This window comes from Equus przewalskii, chromosome 2 (assembly GCF_037783145.1).
Source record: "Equus przewalskii isolate Varuska chromosome 2, EquPr2, whole genome shotgun sequence".
In the NCBI taxonomy this organism is placed as follows: domain Eukaryota; kingdom Metazoa; phylum Chordata; class Mammalia; order Perissodactyla; family Equidae; genus Equus; species Equus przewalskii.
The window spans coordinates 62,724,615-62,742,484 of record NC_091832.1 but is presented as its reverse complement, the minus strand read 5'-3'; the positions used below and the strand labels follow the sequence as shown (position 1 = coordinate 62,742,484).

The following is a 17,870-nucleotide window of genomic DNA, read 5'->3' as shown; positions in this document are numbered from 1 at the left end:
TCTTTGATTATGAGACATTTGTTGAGTGGTCAGTTTCTTTGGGTCCCAGTGGGTGCTACATGTGAGAATGATCCTTTCAAAGTTAAAAATGTCGCACCTGTATTTTATTGTCTGCAAGGTAGCGAGACAACCTGCCTGCCATTTGGGCACACAGCATGTCGCCTCTGAATGGTGAGGCTAGCAGCTGACTCATAATTTTCTGACGCAAGCAGAGGTTGCCTTTTTTGAATATACCCAGTTCTTTTTAATTAAAGATAACCAAACCTTCGCAGTCCTGTCAGACTCATCACTCCAGTGATGAGTCAGTGCTAATGAAAAAATAAAATTTCATTTCTAAAATTAGAGATAATGAACCTTTTTTTTTTAAAACTTTTTGCCCTTTCTGTAATCTCTGCACGCCACCTCCCCACAATGCCTCTCACATACCTCACTTTTTTTTAACACAATGCTCTAAGAAGCTATTGCATCCTGTGAAATATGACTAGGAATGGAAGGATTAGAGATTTGGTTTTCTTGCAGGAGATTCCTTCCATCAAAAAAGTGCAGATTTTCCTTAGTTGGAGTGGGCTTAATTTAAAATTGCCTCATATATGTGGTGAAAAAAATCAAATCAAATTTAAGTTGCTAAGTGGAACATTAAAAAAAAAATGAAGAACAGATTTAGAACAGTGTTGTTGATACTTTGAAATGTGAATATTCTGAAAGTGGAAGTTTCTGTCTACTTCTCTCCATTCCCACTACCTCTCATCAGGTGACTATAAGCATTGATCCACTTGTCAGAGTTTTTAAGTGGTAACAAAAGATCAGAAAATATACAGTGCCTTATTTAGTCAGGTTCTTGATTTACGTCTAGTGTCTTCCATTGAGATATATACTTGATTTGCTTATTTTATTTTCTAAATCCATGGGCCAGTACTGATACTCAGATAGCTGTTTTTAGGTAGGATATCGAAAGTGTACGTTTAAAAACATATTAGTAATAGATGACTGACACCCCAAAAAACAAAACAACAAACATAACAAAAATCACCTTGAGTTAACTGGTTTGGGGTGAAGCAAAAAGCATCAGAAATTGGCTGCATTTCAGTCTGCTCATTATCATTTGGAAATCACCTTTGCTTTGCCAGCGGAGACTTAGGTTGGTTGAATTCTCTTTATTGCTCTGTGATAGCAGGTAGCAGTGTGCATGACCTCATCAAGTATGTTTAAGGAATGAATGGAGTGCTAAGTGGTGCCTGGAATCTTGGAATGACAACGTCTGTTAGATGGCTAACTTACTGCCTTGAGTGAAGATCAGTAAGTCTCAGAAAAGTGGAAAAAATCATTTTAGAGGGAAAGGTAGTATAATTCAGGATTTGGATTACTGCAATTACTTTGCTGAGAGAATTCCCTGATCCTCTAAGAATATAGGTGCTACATTTGTATGATTTTATAATACTGCTTAAATTCTTCCTGTCCCAGGCAGTGTAGTGGATGAAAACGTATTGGATATTTAGCACAAGCAAAAGAGACGCACAGCTCAGGAATACTAAACCTAGAATTTCGTAGTGTTGGCCAGCTACAAGGAAGTAGTGGAGGTCAAATCTGTGCTGCTGGGGAAGTTTTTTATTATTTCCTTGTGCAAGCCTCAGAGTTTACTCCTGTCCTGCTTTTGCTGTTGTGTGAACTGTGACAGTTTCTGTTGTTATGTAAACTGTGTGCTAGTCAAATACGAAACATAAACTCTGTTTGGGGTCAAGAGACTCCACCATCTCATGGTTTCGGAGTAATCTCATATTTTAGTGGTGGTTTCTTGTCAGTCTCATTGAGATTTTGGAAAACTCAAATAAGTCCATAATTAATGAAAGAAGATTCCTAGGGAGGATACACTCAAGTTGATTATAGTATTCCGTACTAGAGCTTGAGGGGTAGGGCAGGGCGTTTGAGCTTTGTGTAGGAAGAGAAGGGTGTGCCATCTAAGAGGAGGAGGAGCTTTGCTATAGTACAAGGTCGTGTCTAGGTCATTTGTGTTGGGGTGGGGAGCAGGGAGGATGAGGGTATCTAAACCACATACGTGTTTTTTCTTTTTAAAAATAATCAGGCTGATAACTATGAATATTAATCGCCATGAATGCTAAATATCCTGGGGAAATTATATTGATGTTTTAATTTACCTTACTGTGTAGCGTGTAGCTCCCTAAGGACAAGCTGCCGGATTAAAAAGAAAAGCTGACATCAATTGTATAGTGTAAAAGTGCGTGTGGACTCTGACATGGGTTGAAATCCTGGTGTAAACACTGTTAATAGCTTTAGTGAGTTTGGCCTAGTGACTTCTCCCAGCTTCCTTTTCCTCATCTGTAAGGTAGACACAGTCTGCTTCATAGCAGCGTTCTTGTGCCTCTATTAGGTGAAGTCTATCAGAGCTCCTAGGGCAGTGTTTAACTTGCAGCTTTACACGTATTGTTTTCCCTTTCTTCTTTCTTTTCCTTCTTCTTGGATGAGCATAATAATTTGTACATAGTTTTAAGAGTGCTTAAAAGAAAAATACTTAAGTTATGCAAATTTGTTATGAATTCATTATTTTGACCTATAAGTGGAAAGGGGCTGAATATTGTCTTTTCTCCTAGGCTTTTAGACTTTTTTTTTTTAAGATTGGCCCTTGAGCTAACAACTGTTGCCAGTCTTCTCTTTTAAATGCTTTTTCCGCTTTATCTCCCCAACCCCCCCTATACATAGTTGTATATCTTAGTTGCAGGTCCTTCTAGTTGTGGGATGTGGGACACCGCCTCAACGTGGCCTGATGAGTGGTGCCATGTCCCAGCCCAGGATCCGAACTGGTGAAACCCCGGGCCGCCAAAGCAGAGTGCACAAACTTAACCACTCGGCCACGGGGCTGGCCCCCTAGACTTTTACCTTATAAATTATGTCCTTCAATACGAATGTTCTAAAATGGGGAAAGAGGCAAATGCTATCATTTATTTACTGTTAAAATATACTTTTTCCCTGAATGTAAATGTACGTTCATTGTAGAAAATATAAAAAAGTGAAAGCAAATAAGAAACTAAAAGTCACCCATAATATGTCTTCCTTACTCAAAGCTAATTATTATGATCTGTCTGGTATATGCCTTGCCCAAATTTAAGTATAGGTAGACATAGACCACGTGTTTACTGCTTTGTGGATTCCCTTTTTTATTTTACTGTAGAAATATTTTAATTTATATATTGTTTCTAGGATATGTATACTGTTTTGTAAACTAATCTTTTAGTATCTGGTTGTTTTAGCACTGAGGTGGTTTAAGGAAAGAGGACATTAGGAAAAAAAAGAAATACCAGTGTGCTGGGAGTTACAGATCCTAAATTGTGTACACCACATTTGCAAAATTGTTTTTTCCCTGCCCCTTAAAACACCTAGGTATGACTCTGAGGTTTATAGGATGGTTTATAAAAGCTGCTGTTTAATTTTGGGTGCTTCCTGGCTAAACCAACAATTAAATGGAGAAAAACAGAAGTGATATGAGGAATAAAACTGGGAAGTTACTTATTTCATTCTCTCTTCCTTTTCTTCCCCAAGCACAGTCCACAACCTAATTTTCAGTTGTGGTTGCTGAATACTCTAAAGTTTTTAAACTTCTGCTTAGTGAATAAGTATTAAGAAATCTCAGTCACTGCCATGGGGTTAATTGTGAGGCTTAGTCAATACACTGTTGATTTTATTTATTAATCTTCTTCCTATTGTCTCTGTGTTGTGAAGAATAACTTTTCTTCTACTGGTTCAACTCAGCCACTTCTGGATTTTCTCAAATATTTTTCTCCATATTATGACACTTAAAAATGAAAATTGTGCCCTTTCTTCACTGCGTGGTTGGACTACGCCTGCTCCGCTGTGCAGTGATAGGGGTCTTCTCTTCTCTGTCCTTGAATCTTATTTTAAGCACACACACACGTTTTGTTTATTTATTTATACTTATATATAATAATAGGTCAGCACCGTCTCTCCCCTCCCATGTGGGGAGCCGAGTTCTAGTCTGAAAGTTGATTGGTGAGCATCAAATACTAGTAGGGACTTCTGTTGAATTCTTGCTATGCCCTCTGCAAGGTGTGTTTACATTCTCAGTTTAATCTGCTGACATTTTACAGATGAGGTAACTTGCAGTTTAGGGAGGTTGAACATCTTGCCTGAGGTCGCCCGGCCTTTGAGGTAATGGAACCAGAGTTCAAGGCCAGGCTGACTGGAGAGCCCGGTCCTCCCAGGGAGATTCAGGACCGCTCGCTTCCTGAACTGTGTTTTGTAAACCAAGATATATTAGCAGGAGTTACTTTAAAAAGGGTTCTTGGGCCAATAAGATTGAAAAATGTTACATGTTGTATCAGCCCCTCAGAGATTCACAGTGCACATTGGTATGTTAAAAGCTCTGAAAAATCCTACAGAAGATAAACTTGAAGATTTTAGCTCATCTTTTACAAACTGACGTGAGTCAGTCTTTGAAGAACTCTAGCGTACTGAGAGAACAGTTTGCTAATAGCTGAGTCTAAGTAAGGGTATTACCTGCGTGATGTTACTGGCCAGTGCTCCGTGGATGGATGCAGCTGTCGCCAGGGGAGGACTCTAGCTGCCTGGGCTTGCTGAATTTTGCCTGTAGGTCTTTACTTACGTGTTCATGTTTGGCATATCATCATCCAACTGTCTGACTCTCGCCGTTCTTTAAGATCCGTCCAAGTTCTACCTCTCTTCTAAAGCTTTCTTTAACCACTTTAGTCCACACTGATGTCTCCAGTCTCAGAAAGGTTCCTCATTATGGTGTGTGATTATAAATGACTGTAATACTCGAGCACATGGCTGTTTCCCCAGCTGGTCCCTAAGCTCCTTGAGGGGAGGCCCTGTTTATACTTAAACTCCCTTGGTTTCCCGATGATTAGCCTCTGGTCTTACTGTCTTAGAGGAGAGAGGTCCAAGTTGTTCCAGTGGCTTTTGTTCAGTTGACAGATACTCATAGTCTCCTGACTATGACCCCCAGTGAGACCTGCACTTTATTCTTAATCCTGAAACTTGAGGAACTCATGTAACCATCTTACGAAACACTCGCTTCAGCAGTCATGCTCCTTGTATTGCTTTTATTGCTTTCCAGTGGGACAAACTCAATGATTTTGCTGTGTTATTTATCAAAAATGATTTCATTTCTGTTGTAAATTTTCATACAAAGAAAGTATTTCACAGTTACAGAAAAATCCTACTGATTAGTTGCAATAGGTTTCTTAGAACATCCCCTGGCTGGCTGTCACCTACATCTCGCTCCACTGCCTCAGGAGCCCAGTGGATCTGCTAAGAATTTATGATTAGGAATTTCTTGTATACAGAGAATCTCAACATATGTGGTGTTGACTTTGGTTGTGAGGCAAATGGTTTTAAGTATAACTCATATTAGATTGCTGTTCATATAGAAATAGATAGATGTCCAGTGTATAAATTGTGTTTCAGTTACTGGAAACCCACTTTAGATCATGAAAATACCAAAGCAGGTCCCCCAAACCAAATAGATGCTTTTACAGACATTTTGCAGACACATACAACCAAAACTATATCATGTCTGTTATGTGGATAAATTTTTCTGCGTAGGCAGGATTGAGCAAAGCTTCTTAAAATATGAGTCTAATAAAGTTTGCACTGAAAGCATCACCTTTTCTTTTGGAAACTCCCTGAAGTAATCATGGATCTTCTTCCATTGCTCGAAGGAACTTCTTTGTACAAAATTAACATCATCTGTCTTGACCGTTTTCACCCCATGCTCAGTGCGCACAAATGCCTGTGGAAGTTGTTGAATGATGCCTGCCAGGAAACAGATGATTTCTTCCACCATCCCGGTCTTCCCTGGGAAATACGGGAAGGGCAGACCACAGGTTCAGTTATCAGTTGGCTCTGTTGGCTCTATGTGAATGTTAAGGGGTGGTAACTAGGTATTTGGGGTTTATATCAATTAAAGTACAGATTTAACTACTATAAAAGAAATCCAAAAAGTTAGAGCTTTTTTCTCTTACTCAAACTGATCCAGCAACTCTTCATAGTCCTGTGTGACATCATCAGGGATCCATACCCCTTCTCCATGTTATTTTTGTCATTCCTAGAAAGTTGCTCTCATTTCCGTGGGCTGAGATTTCACCACCTTATCCACATTCCGTCAATAGGAAGGAAGGAAACAGGAGAGTTTCTTCTTCCATTTGTACATGTCACTTTAAGCCACATTCCATTGGCCAAAATGTGGTCACTCTGAGGGAAGTTGGAAATGTATCTTTATTCTGGGTGGCTATGTACATGGCTAATAACTGGAGGTTAGGAGGTGGGTAATTAATGAGAGAGAAGGAGAGAAAGGATATTGAGGAATAGTAGTCTTTGCCACAAGGTAATAACATACAAGTTTTTTAATGATAAAGTTGTAAAAGCAAGGGTCAAAAGTCACTTGCAGCTCAACTTTTGGTTCTACCTAACTTTTCCTTCCCTAGAACAATCAGCATGGTGTTGGTATGTGGTGTAAGTTTGGTCTTCTTACCCAAACGTAAAATTTTCTTATTTTTGTATTACTTAATTAACTGTTGATTCCAAGACTCTTTTCAGAGCTGTCTGCTAAGCTCACATCAACAGGAGCAGGTTTTAAGTTTTTCTTATGCACTCATTATCACCAAGCAATACTTTTTAACATAGGTGTTCAGTGAATTCCATCACATTGAATTATGATGAGTTATTCAAATTCTGCCTCTTTTGATAATAGAGTCAGTCAGTGGTTTCTTGTCTTTTTTTATGCCAACTGGAATGGCCCATAATTCCTGCAGCAGATGCTTCATCCATGCTCAGAAATGTAGAGGAGGTATGGAATTTTCTGGGTTGGTGAAGATTTGTGACCACAAAGTCACTCTCAGGCCCCTTTGCTGTTGCCAGTCAGAGACCATGGAAAGGGTTATGGGCCACTGGAGGAGGGAGCAAAAGTCTGTGGACTCGCGTAGCAGCAGTAAGAGGTAGGTCTTACAGTGACCAAGATGTGTTGGAGAATTGAAAAAGTGAAATGGGAATATCAAGAAAACACAAAGATAGTGATTGAAAGAAGACCTTCCCACCCTAGGGTGTTAGGGAGGGTGGTGATGGTAAAATGAAGACATTGAGGTGATCAGAATTCAGAAGCTCACAGGAGGGCACTGCAAGCTGGGGTTAAGATCCCCAGGGGGTGACATGTGTGGGCCCTGGCCAACTGCCTATTGTATCTCTAGACTATAATCAGGCTGTTTTGTGGAGTGGGCCTGGGTTGGATAAATGCTAGAGGCTAGAGCCACTCCAGCCAGCCCTGGTGGTCTAGCGGTTAACGTTCAGTGCTCTCACCACCGTCTGTCCGTGGTCATACTGTGATAGCTGCATGTTACTGTGATGCTGAAAGCTATGCCACCAGTATTTCAAATACCAGCAGGGTCACCCTTGGTGGACAGGTTTCAGCGGAGCTTCCAAGACTAAGACAGACTAGGAAGAAGGACCTGGCCACCCACTTCTGAAAAAATTGCCCATGAAAACCCTTTGAATAGCAGTGAAGCATTGTCTGATATAGCGCTGGAAGGTGAGAGGATGGTGCAAAAAGACCGGGCAGGGTTCCGCTGTGCTGTACTCAGGGTTGCTAGAGTTGGAATCACCTTGACAGCACTAACAACAATAAAAGAACCGCTCCCACGGCCATGGTTAAAGTGCCTTTACTTTGACAGCATGCAAAAAACAATTATCTCTTCTGCCAGCCCTTGTCTCCCTCTGTCACCCCTGTTGGTGAAGCCTAACAGAGACCGTTGGCAAAGGAGAAATGTTTGCAGAGTTCCAGACCACAAAGCAGAATATAGAAGGGTGAGTTTGGAGCTGAGAGCTAATAGTTTAATACCTGAGACAGTACTGGATGTAAAGTCTTCCTTTGGAAAGTTCATGCTGGAAGGTTTGGGGCCAAATAGTACTATGAGAGAAATTAGAGAGGTAGGTCTGGACTGGATGTAATATGGATCTGACTTCTTCATATAGACAAGCGTAGACTTTCTTTCCCAAATGCCGCTGATGTGCATGCTAAGTAGAACAGCGGTCTGCCCCGTCTTGTATGCTGTCTTATCCCGGTACCACAGCTAATTTTATGAGAGAGTGTGACTTCCATCCTTTTGTCCTTATAGGTTAAGGATGCAGGTTGGATTTTTCTTTTTCCTTTGAAAGCCGTTATGAAACTATTATTCATAAATTTCCTTGAACCTTTCTTGAATTTGTTTATCTCTAGTGTCTGTGACTCATTAAAAAACTACTTAGTGAGACTTTTTAGGTGTCTTGCATTGTGTTGGACCTTGAGGCTACAAAGATGACTAAGATACAGTCTCTGTCCTCAGGGTAGCAACAGCCTCGTTTGTGGTACAAGGCAAATGTGAAGAAACTAGTATTATATGTTAAATATGAAAATAGAATGAATTGTACCTAGAAAGTGGAAACGAGCAGGCCGGTGGAGGAGAATTCACCTTTGGGCTCATCTTCAGAAGTAGGACTTTGCCAGCCTGAGGGAGGAGTGTGTGTAGCTGTGTGTTGTGGGGGAGGATGGCAAATAGAAACTACAAATTTAAGGAGAAAGAAGGAAATTATTATTATTATTATTATTTTTGGTGAGGAAGATTCACCCTGAGCTAACATCTGTTGCCAGTCTTCCTCTTATTTTTTTTTTTTTGCCTGAGGAAGATTAGCCCTGAGCTAACTAACATCTCTGCCACTCTTCCTCTACTTTGTCTGTGGGATGCCTCTGTAGCATGGCTGATGAGTGGAGTAGGTCCGCACCTGGGAGCCAAAACTGTGAACCCGGGCTGCAGAGGCGGAGTGCGCAGAACTTTAACCACTCGACCATGGGGCCAGCCTCAGGAAATAATTATCAAGATGGCATATATTATTTATTTACCAGTTGCTGTATGAAGAAGCGTTTTTCAGTTGCCTTAAAAATGGCCTTGTTTTGGCTTCAAGAGATTCTCCTTGTTTCAGAATTTTGAATTGGATAGGCACGCTCCCTCCCGCCCCTGTCCAGTAGCACTTTCTGTCCTTCAGCCATATCCTTGCTGGGACATTCACCTTTACAAGCAGAAAAGTCCTGTTATTTTTTACTTTATTTTCAAATTGAAACTATCTCGTCCTGTTTTTATATTTGTTGTCTCTCATAGAACAATTTCTAGTTTCTGTATGTGGGGCCTCCCTGCTGATGAAAGGCTGTCTTGAGAGGTATGAGAATCACCAAACAATGAAAGATGCTTCAGCGGCCATACCACCAGAAGAGGGCATGTAATGTTGCTTTTGTGTGTACAGTTGAGTTCTTGGATTGTCATCATTGCCTTGAAAGGTAGCAGATTAAAATTGTAGGCAAAGAATCAAAATGTACCTGCCTGAGCCTTTCTCCCTCAGTGTTCCTGTTTGTGCCAGTGATTAATGTTATCCTCTGTGTGAAATTCCAGTTCAAGGGACCTTGTAACATCTTAAGCCACATCCTGGTCTCAGTTCTCTGTCTCTATCCCTGGTTTGGAAGGGACAGTCCTGTCTCATGGGCACAGTTAATTGGAACAGGGGTATCTAAGCTAGACCAATTATATTCTTGGTCCTGGGAATTTCAATTCATGTGGTGTTGTCCGCTAAAGATGGCGCAGAGTTGGTCTGTAGACACGGCAGCATGGTCAACTCCTTAAGCATCAAAGTCACGTACAAGGCAAAGTTATCAGAGAGGAGAACCTAAAACTCTTGCTGTGGGAGCCAGTCACCAAAGAAAGGAATGAAGTAGACTTTCTTTCCAGAAGCAGAGGTGAAGGATGTTATGGAGAAGGACAGACATACAAAAAGACTCTACCTCTGTCTGAGGACCTTCTGATTTCCATGAGACCTACCTGTTCTTCTTGCAGGTTAGGTTCTGTGACATTTGCCTGAATCCTTATAACACGTGCCATTTTACTTAAGTTAACCCAAATGGGCTTCTGTAACTTGTACACAAATTGTTCGAGAGTAACAAATCTACCATACAGAAATAATCTCCTGCTTTAACCTAAAGGAATTACTATCATGGGAATTTCACATGTAAGCCAGAGCAGAAGATTTTGGAGCAGGACCCTCAAATCACATACAGGATGTTGCTATCCAGCACCTTATTTCTCTCTGTCACTACCTGTCTTGTCTCTTCCCCACCTTAATTTGTTTTTGAGGTATGGCAATCAAGAAGGATGAAGCATGCTTTTGTACAAGAGTAAAATTTGTTTTCCTATAATTTTTTGAGATGCCTGGCTTTTTGTTGATCTTTTTTGGCAATAAAGAGTCATTAACTGTGATATATATATATGTATAATATGAAATTTGTGGAAATTTCTGTGTAAATGAGTGATAATTTAGAAGACAACAAAACAGAACAAAGGAATTACTAACCTCCCAAATTGTTTGCATTTAGTTTATTGCTAATGAGTGGTACATTGAACCAAAATCCTAAAACTTTAATTTTTTCTTTCTGGTTAAAAAAAGTATCATTTTAACTCAATTTTTGAAGAATATGAATTTGATGAGTTGGAAATCTGTCGTTTTCTGAGGAGGTATCTGAGTGACTTTTAGAATAGATGATTGTGCCAAAAACTATAGACTATTAAGTTTTAAAAAAGAGGCTAAACGTATTCCATTGTTAACAATACTAATAATTTATTGCTGTATTTACTCTGAGTTTTCAGTTAATATGAATTTTGTTCATATGTTATGTAGTTATAGAATTGCGTAGTGAAAGCAATTAGACCCAGTTTTCAACTTTCCTACTTGTAAATGGATTTAAGTTCTTTTTGATAGTCTAGGAACCAATTAAATATTTCTTTAATGGTTCAGCTAATTGCTTCGTGAGTTTATTGTTTATTTTACTATGTTCATTTAGGGTACAGAATGTTAAAAGCATTAAGAGATAATAGAAGGTTGAGACTAATGATGTAAACTAATTGGAGTTCTTATTGTCAGATGTAAATAACATGTTAATATACAGTATTTATAGAGGCATGTTTTCTACATGCCTTGAGTTGTTTAAAGAGACAATGTAAATTTAAAGCAGGCAATTTACTTATCAACGTGGAAAGTCTGCCTTACCGCCTGAGGGTTAGTATACACCATATTGCAACTTTTAACATGTTTGGAAAGCTGTTCAGAACTTTTTTTGCCAGCACTTTCACAGTCACTGTGATATTCTGTAGCTTTGAGTGTAAATTTAAGAATTCATTATGTGTGGAAACAAGGGAGAGATGATGTTTGCTAATAATAAAATAAAACTCATACCAGGTTTTGAATCTAAGCACTTTTTTTGGAGGTGGTTTCATGTGAAACTGTGATTAGGTTTTATCTTACAGGAAAGAAATGTAATCTGGCTTTTATCCATAGGAGTGTCCAGACCAGATCTTAAAAGTGTCCTCTCATCTTTTGTTGCTATTGAAGAGATCAGTGAAAGGTTTTCTAAACCTGAGAACTTCTGGCTTAGATTTCCTTACTAAATTTCAACCTAGAATCAGTGGTTAAGTGGCAGAAATTAATTTTCAGTGCCAGTTTAATAATAAAAACTCAATTGATTCATGAGATTTGGTTTCACACACACAGAAAATATTTATAAAGTCATTTCTTTCCTTTAATTCCAAGACCAAAATACAAAGTCAGCCTTTGTGATATGGAATTGAGTGTCGGGCTTGATGAAGTGTCATTAAACAAGTATGTCATACCTCTTATCCTTTGATTATCGTTACTTGTTCAGCCTCTTCTGTAAGTATCGGTGACTACATTTAGTTATTTCTTAAAGGGTAGTGAAACCATCTATAAAATGGTTAGGCAGAACAGTCTTTCAGAAATTGAAGGGAGTCTGAGTGGCTGGCTCTAGTTCTAGGCTCACGTTGAAGTGGATTTCATGTTTGCAACAGTTGTCTGAATCTAATGCCTTTCCCGTCCGGAAGACCTTTGAGTTGCTTGAGTTGGTTCTTCATCTTCTCTGGAGTAAACTTGATAACTTCTCCAGGATCTTAGGATTATTCTGCAAAGAAACAAAAGCGGCATAAAAATGCCCCCTGCCTTTCCCGATGACTTCAATATCTAAGCGTAGCCCAGAAACCTATTTTCTTCTCGAGGACCACTAGCTCCTGAGGATAAATGATTTCTCAGTGTAGGAGCAGAGCGGTCCTTACCCTGACGAATGAATCTCTTTGGAAAATGTGTAATTACCATTAAGAATTTCTGTTCCATTCCTTGCTTTCTATGGAGGTTCCTCTTAAACAGGTATTCAGAGAAGTGGATGACTTGGATGAGATAGGTAAAAGAATTTGTGCTTGGTTTACTCAAATGTGTAGTCTCTTAGACAGTAAACAGACGCTAGATCTGGCATGGATTCCAAAGAAGCTTTCAAAAATGTCATGTGGGATTTAATAATGAGGAAAAAGGGTACACATCACCATGTGACTTCTATTGACACTTTAATTTAAATCTTAAAACTAAAATGTTCCTGTTATTGATGTTACACAGTCAAGAGTAGCTGCCTTCAAATTAATATGGAAATTCCTAATAGCCCTAACTGCTTACTGTACTTGCTTTCAGATGTGAATGAGATACTTTTAGTTATTTGATAATTCCCTAATTAATGGAAAAAAATTAACTCTTGGGCAGTGCATTACATTCACTTACATCAAATTACATTACTAGTTTCCTAGTAATATTTTCCTAGTTCATATTTTAATAATCGAGAGAGCCTGAAGTTGGAATATATTTAAGTTGTTTAAAATGAAAGCATTTTATCTGTTCCACCAGACCTAAAAAGAACTTGGAGTTTGGAGCAGTGATAGGCACTATTAGCTCGTAATAGGAAGATTGTTGTTTGGTTGTCATGAAAACAAATTAGTTTGGTGGTTATGGTGCAATGGTGTAATAATGACCTAACCTCAGGGCCCTGTCCATATTTAGACTTTGCTTTGCTTCCTAAACGTTACCTTCATTCGTTCCGATTGTTTAAATATCAAATTGATGGGTATCAAAGTGGGGTAAAGTACCTCTTTGCCCAGAGGTACATTTGAGAGGTGTATGTTTCAGAGAAGGTGAAATTGTTAGCTCTTTTTTTTTTTTTTTTTGCAGGGAAACAGAAGGAACTATGTTATTCGGGATTGTCAAGATGTGGGTAATAGGGATCTAACTCCATGAATGCCTTCTTTTTGCAAGCTCTGGAAAGTAACCCTAGAGTTTCAGACTCTTATCACTGAAATTATATTCTTGTCTTAAACAAAATGTACTGCCATGCAGGATTTCTGTAACCTAAGCTTTTATAAATTTATATTGCATCTGAAGCCTAATATATCATTGTTCTCTTAGAACAGAGAAGAAATTTCACGTATATGAGAGAAAAGAAAGGATAGGGATGGCTTTGATAAACCTGGGACCAGACTTTTATGATAAAAGTAATTAATTTCCTAATTAACAATTCAGAAATGTGGAAAAGACCTTTCTCTTCTCAAATCTCATCCTGTAAAGGGATGAAATTGTTGTACTCCTGGTCGTCAGAGATGTTCCTGTCTTTGAGCTTAGATTCCATACTACCTAATGTTGTTGAATATTAAAAAAAAAAACCTCTCACCACAGTTAGTTTATTCTTGTCTGGGAATTGTGCAAGCAGCAGTGTATGTTCCAGTAGGTAATGGGAAGATGGGCTATCCTCTACTTTTGTTCCCTCTTGGCTAGCCACGCCCCACTCAGGGTCATCCCATAGCCCAGGCCGGGGATGTCCAGGCTCTGGTTGGAGAGGTGGGAGATGGAGACATGGGAGGTGAAGGGGTAGAGTGTGCAGTAGTGGGAAGTGGATGGCCTTTGGAGCCAGAAAGTTCTGACTTTGAGTCCTGATCCACCCTCTTAGATCCTAGGTGAATTGGGTCACATTACTTAATCTTTCAGAGCCTTATCCTCCTGATCTGTAAAATGGAGATTGTCCCACCCTCTCAGGGCTGCCAAGAGGATTAAACATAGCTTAATGCGTGGTTTATGTGTTGCAATTTCTGGCCTCCTGTTACATTGTGGGGAGAGGTTAGGAGAAGGAGGAAACAGAGGTAGTTTGGTGTAGCAGAAACCCAGGACTCTGTGCGTGTGAGGAAGGAAGAGGGGAACGTGAGAAGTGGTCTCCAGGAATGTAAACCCTAACTTAAAACCGCTAATTTCCATAACTTCAGCTGTAGAAAATAATCCAATGAGGAGAAGTGGCATATCCAAGTCACTACTTCCAGTTGACAGTAAAATACTCTTTCTTGCATTTGGCTGTAATTACTCTCCCCCTTGAGGAAAGTACCTAAAGGAAAAGCACTCCTTTCTTTGGTTGGTTTTGAGTTTTCAGACTAATAAAAATGTAAGAAAAGGAAGGAGAGAAGTTTATCAAGTGGGAGGCGTGTACTTCAGTTCACTGAGTACTCAGCTTTGTGGCCCCAAATTCTCTTCCTAACACTGCTGCTGACTTGCTTCGCCTGACCTGACTGAACCTGTGTCCTCAGGGAAGAAAGGCTTGGGGAGAAGGCCACTTCTTAAAGTAGTGTCCAGGGTGTCTCCTAGAGTCGAAACGTCTCTATGTTTCCCCTCCCGGAGTGTCCTCCTGTGAGGGGCTCCATTAAAAATACAAAAAATTCCCATGGCCAGGTAAGTTTGGCAAAAACTGTTTATCACATCCCCCTCCCTTAAAGATTCATAAGTATGAAGAATCTTGAAGAAATTTGTTTAACTTTAGCCCTGTTACTTCAGTAAATAATATTTGAGAACTTGCTATGTGCCATAGACGCTGTCATAGGCTGCCTCAGGGAGGGCTGTGGCAAGTGGACAGAGACAGGTAAAAAGATTGAAATGATGATTTCAAACATCATAAATCAGCATGAATGCTGTGAGTGAGAGGTGAGAACTATTATAGATCAGATGATTGTAAAAGGCCTCTTGAAAAGGTCATATTTGAGCTGGAATCTGAATAATAAATGGAATGCTGCAAGTGAGCTGAACTTGCAAAAGTCTTGGAGGGTAGAGCCTTCTAGGCAGAGAGAAAAAAAGGAATTCATGTTCTCTGGAGCACACTTTGAGGAAAATCAGGGCAAACAGCATATGTATAAGAAGTATTTCCTAATCAAAGTTTTGTGTATAATATAGGAAATCTCTTTTGAGCATTATGTGCTAGGTACCGTGTACTACAGACACAGAGAACATAGTTACGTTTTAAAGAATAGAGTAATTCAAAGGAGAAAGAGTCAACACTTAGGGGACAAGTGTTAAGCTGTACGACAGAGGTAGCATGTTGCAGTGGTTGAGGCTGGAGCCAGCCTGCCGAAATTCAAATCCCAGCTCTGCCACTTACTTGCTTTATAACCCTGGGCGAGTTATTGAACCCCTGTGACTGAATATTAGGGACCCTGATAGTGCCTCTTTCAGCGGATTGTTAGTATATGCAAACTTGCTGGAACAGTGCTGGAACGCAGGGACCACTTGCTACAACAGATGATGTTGGTGATGACAGTGTGATGTTCCCATCACAATCAGCATCATGGTCATTGTCACCATCATCAGAAGGTCATGGTGACATCATCATTGTCTTCATTGTGGAAGATGACGGAGTGCCGCGGCCCAGAGGCCTGGATAGCCTTCATCCCCTCCCAGGGGTGCCCAGGCTTGCCCATGAGAGTCTGATACATGATCACCCACCAAGTTAACTTTTTAAGTGGAAAAAAGATTCTTGAGGATTTATAAGTGTTAAGTCTGGTTTTCTTCTATTTGGGCAAGAGGGGCGGTAGTAATAGGGTGGAGTGCAGGATGGGACAAATCAGAATCTGCAGTGAGCCAGCTGCTGGAAGGATTAGCTTAGATGAGAATCATAGATCTGCAATAATAATGGATTATCATAAGTGACATAAAGGCACCAAAAGATTCATCATGTTCTTTCTTAATTAACAAAAGTTAAGATGTATCTGGAATAGTTTTAGCATTTAATTGACTTCTAATTCTTAAAAAATTGACAATCCATGTATAGAATAGGAAAGTCTCAGTTGCTGCAAACATTCATAATCTGAAGAACTCATACCCTAACCATTTAGATAAATGAGAGATTTTTATGAAGCTAAAGAAATTATTAAAATTCTATTTGTGGGTGGAAGAACCCATTTAGCTGACCAATTATCTAACTTCTGTAGCAGCCCTTTGGAATGAATCTAACTGCATTCTGTTGAAAGTCACTCACCTCATGCAGCATGAGAATTTTATGCCAAGAGAACGAAATATCAGGTCATTCCATTACAGAAAGCCAAATTTCCCTTGATTATTTAAGGCGGAAAGCTCATCTGAATCTGTTTTAAAACTGTCTTCAGTTATCTATGTCATACGTGCTGCCACATTCTGAGACCACTTGGTTCTTGGATACTGCTTTCCAAAATCTATAGATTCTACTCTTAAAAAAAAAGGAGTATCTCACTTAACATATCATTTTATTCTGGGTAATCCTAATTAACACACTAATATGAGAGAGCTGACAACCTCCTACATATTATTTTAGGATACTATGTTCAAGACCGTGTTATCCTAGTTATTTGAATAGCATACACTCTCCACAGCTTGCTAATAGCGGTTTTATTCTTCTAATTTATGTCTATCAGGTGTTTAGAGTATGTAAGGAGTGGGAGGTGAAAGTGTTCTCATAAAGGATGGTGCAGCAAATATATTGTGCAGGATAAAGTTATTTCCTTTTTAGTACAAAGATTCTATAATCCTGAAATTCTATATTGTAGAGTGTGTTGAATGTTGCTTTTTATTTCAGTGAGACAAAAATAATGTTCTGAATGAGAAAAGGATTAGAGTAGCGTTTCTCAAATATCACTTTTGAACCTCAGCTTAAAACAGAAAGAAAGATGTATCGCAGAAAAGCTTGAGAGAAAAGAAAGAAAACATTTATGGGACAGCTGCCATGTGCCTGGGATTACATGAGGTGTTTTCCTAGAGGCCTGAATTCTTACTCCGGATCTGTGATAACTATCCATCTCAAATAAATTCGTTCAGATTAAGTTTGTTGCCTAATGATTTTGTAAATTATTGTTTTGAATTCGTTTTAATGTCTTTAAAGTTGAGAGCCAAATGTTTTACTTACTCTTAGCAACTATGTAATACTTTTAGAATGAATTTTGTGTTTATCTTTTTTTCCCCTGATTTTTCTGCCTTCATTTCTTTTTTGCCTTATATTTTAGAAATTGTATTTTTACAATATGCTTTTAGATCACCTGATATCCTTTTCAGTATATGGTTGGATTATTAAATTAATGAATTGGCCAGTTGGCCAAAGTCACACAGGTAGGAAATGGAAGAGCCGGATATTAATACAAAGCCAAACATGATTAATTACCAAGCACTTGCTGTTCCCCGTGCACCTTGCTGCCTTATAGAATCCAGATAAAAATTTAAGTGCTTTAAACGAGTTCACAGCTATTTGTATGACTAGAATGCAATCTATTTTGAGCAAAGAGAACTGGGTTATATTCTATTTCTATACTGAGCCAAGCTTGTAAGGCATTTTCGGTCTGTAGGATTCAGTTCGACACTGTATTAACTTAGTGAAAATGCCAACTCCCATTCAAAACAGGTGACCAACAAGTGATATCAGAGAGGGCATCTCTGACAAAGCACTCTTTTCTAGTAACTGCTGATTGTGTCCTACAACCTTCCATAGTAATTGGCTTGGAGTGCCTGGTAAGCTTCAGCCAGGTTGTCCAGAACCCTACAAACGGCTTTTTATCAACTTCCATTGGGATGTCATTTTTGTGGCCTTTCCTTTTAATAGGAAGGCAGAGAACTTTCAGACCTCTGGGTCTCAGATGTTTTTGAAG

At 39.3% G+C, this 17,870-nt stretch overlaps 1 protein-coding gene across 4 annotated transcripts in view; it reads left to right on the top strand.

Moving 5' to 3' along the window:
- Nucleotides 1-17,870, top strand: part of GALNT7 (polypeptide N-acetylgalactosaminyltransferase 7) — a 135,950-nt gene that overhangs the window by 16,212 nt on the left and 101,868 nt on the right. For 2 of the 4 annotated variants that reach the window (XM_070608004.1, XM_070608015.1), the window contains exon 1: nt 7,567-7,848. The exons of the other annotated variants lie outside the window; for them this stretch is intronic. In XM_070608004.1, the coding sequence (XP_070464105.1) occupies nt 7,582-7,848 (267 nt within the window). In that variant the 5' untranslated portion in view covers nt 7,567-7,581. Of the gene's footprint in view, nt 1-7,566; nt 7,849-17,870 lie in introns of those variants that run through there. 4 annotated transcript variants of the gene reach the window in all.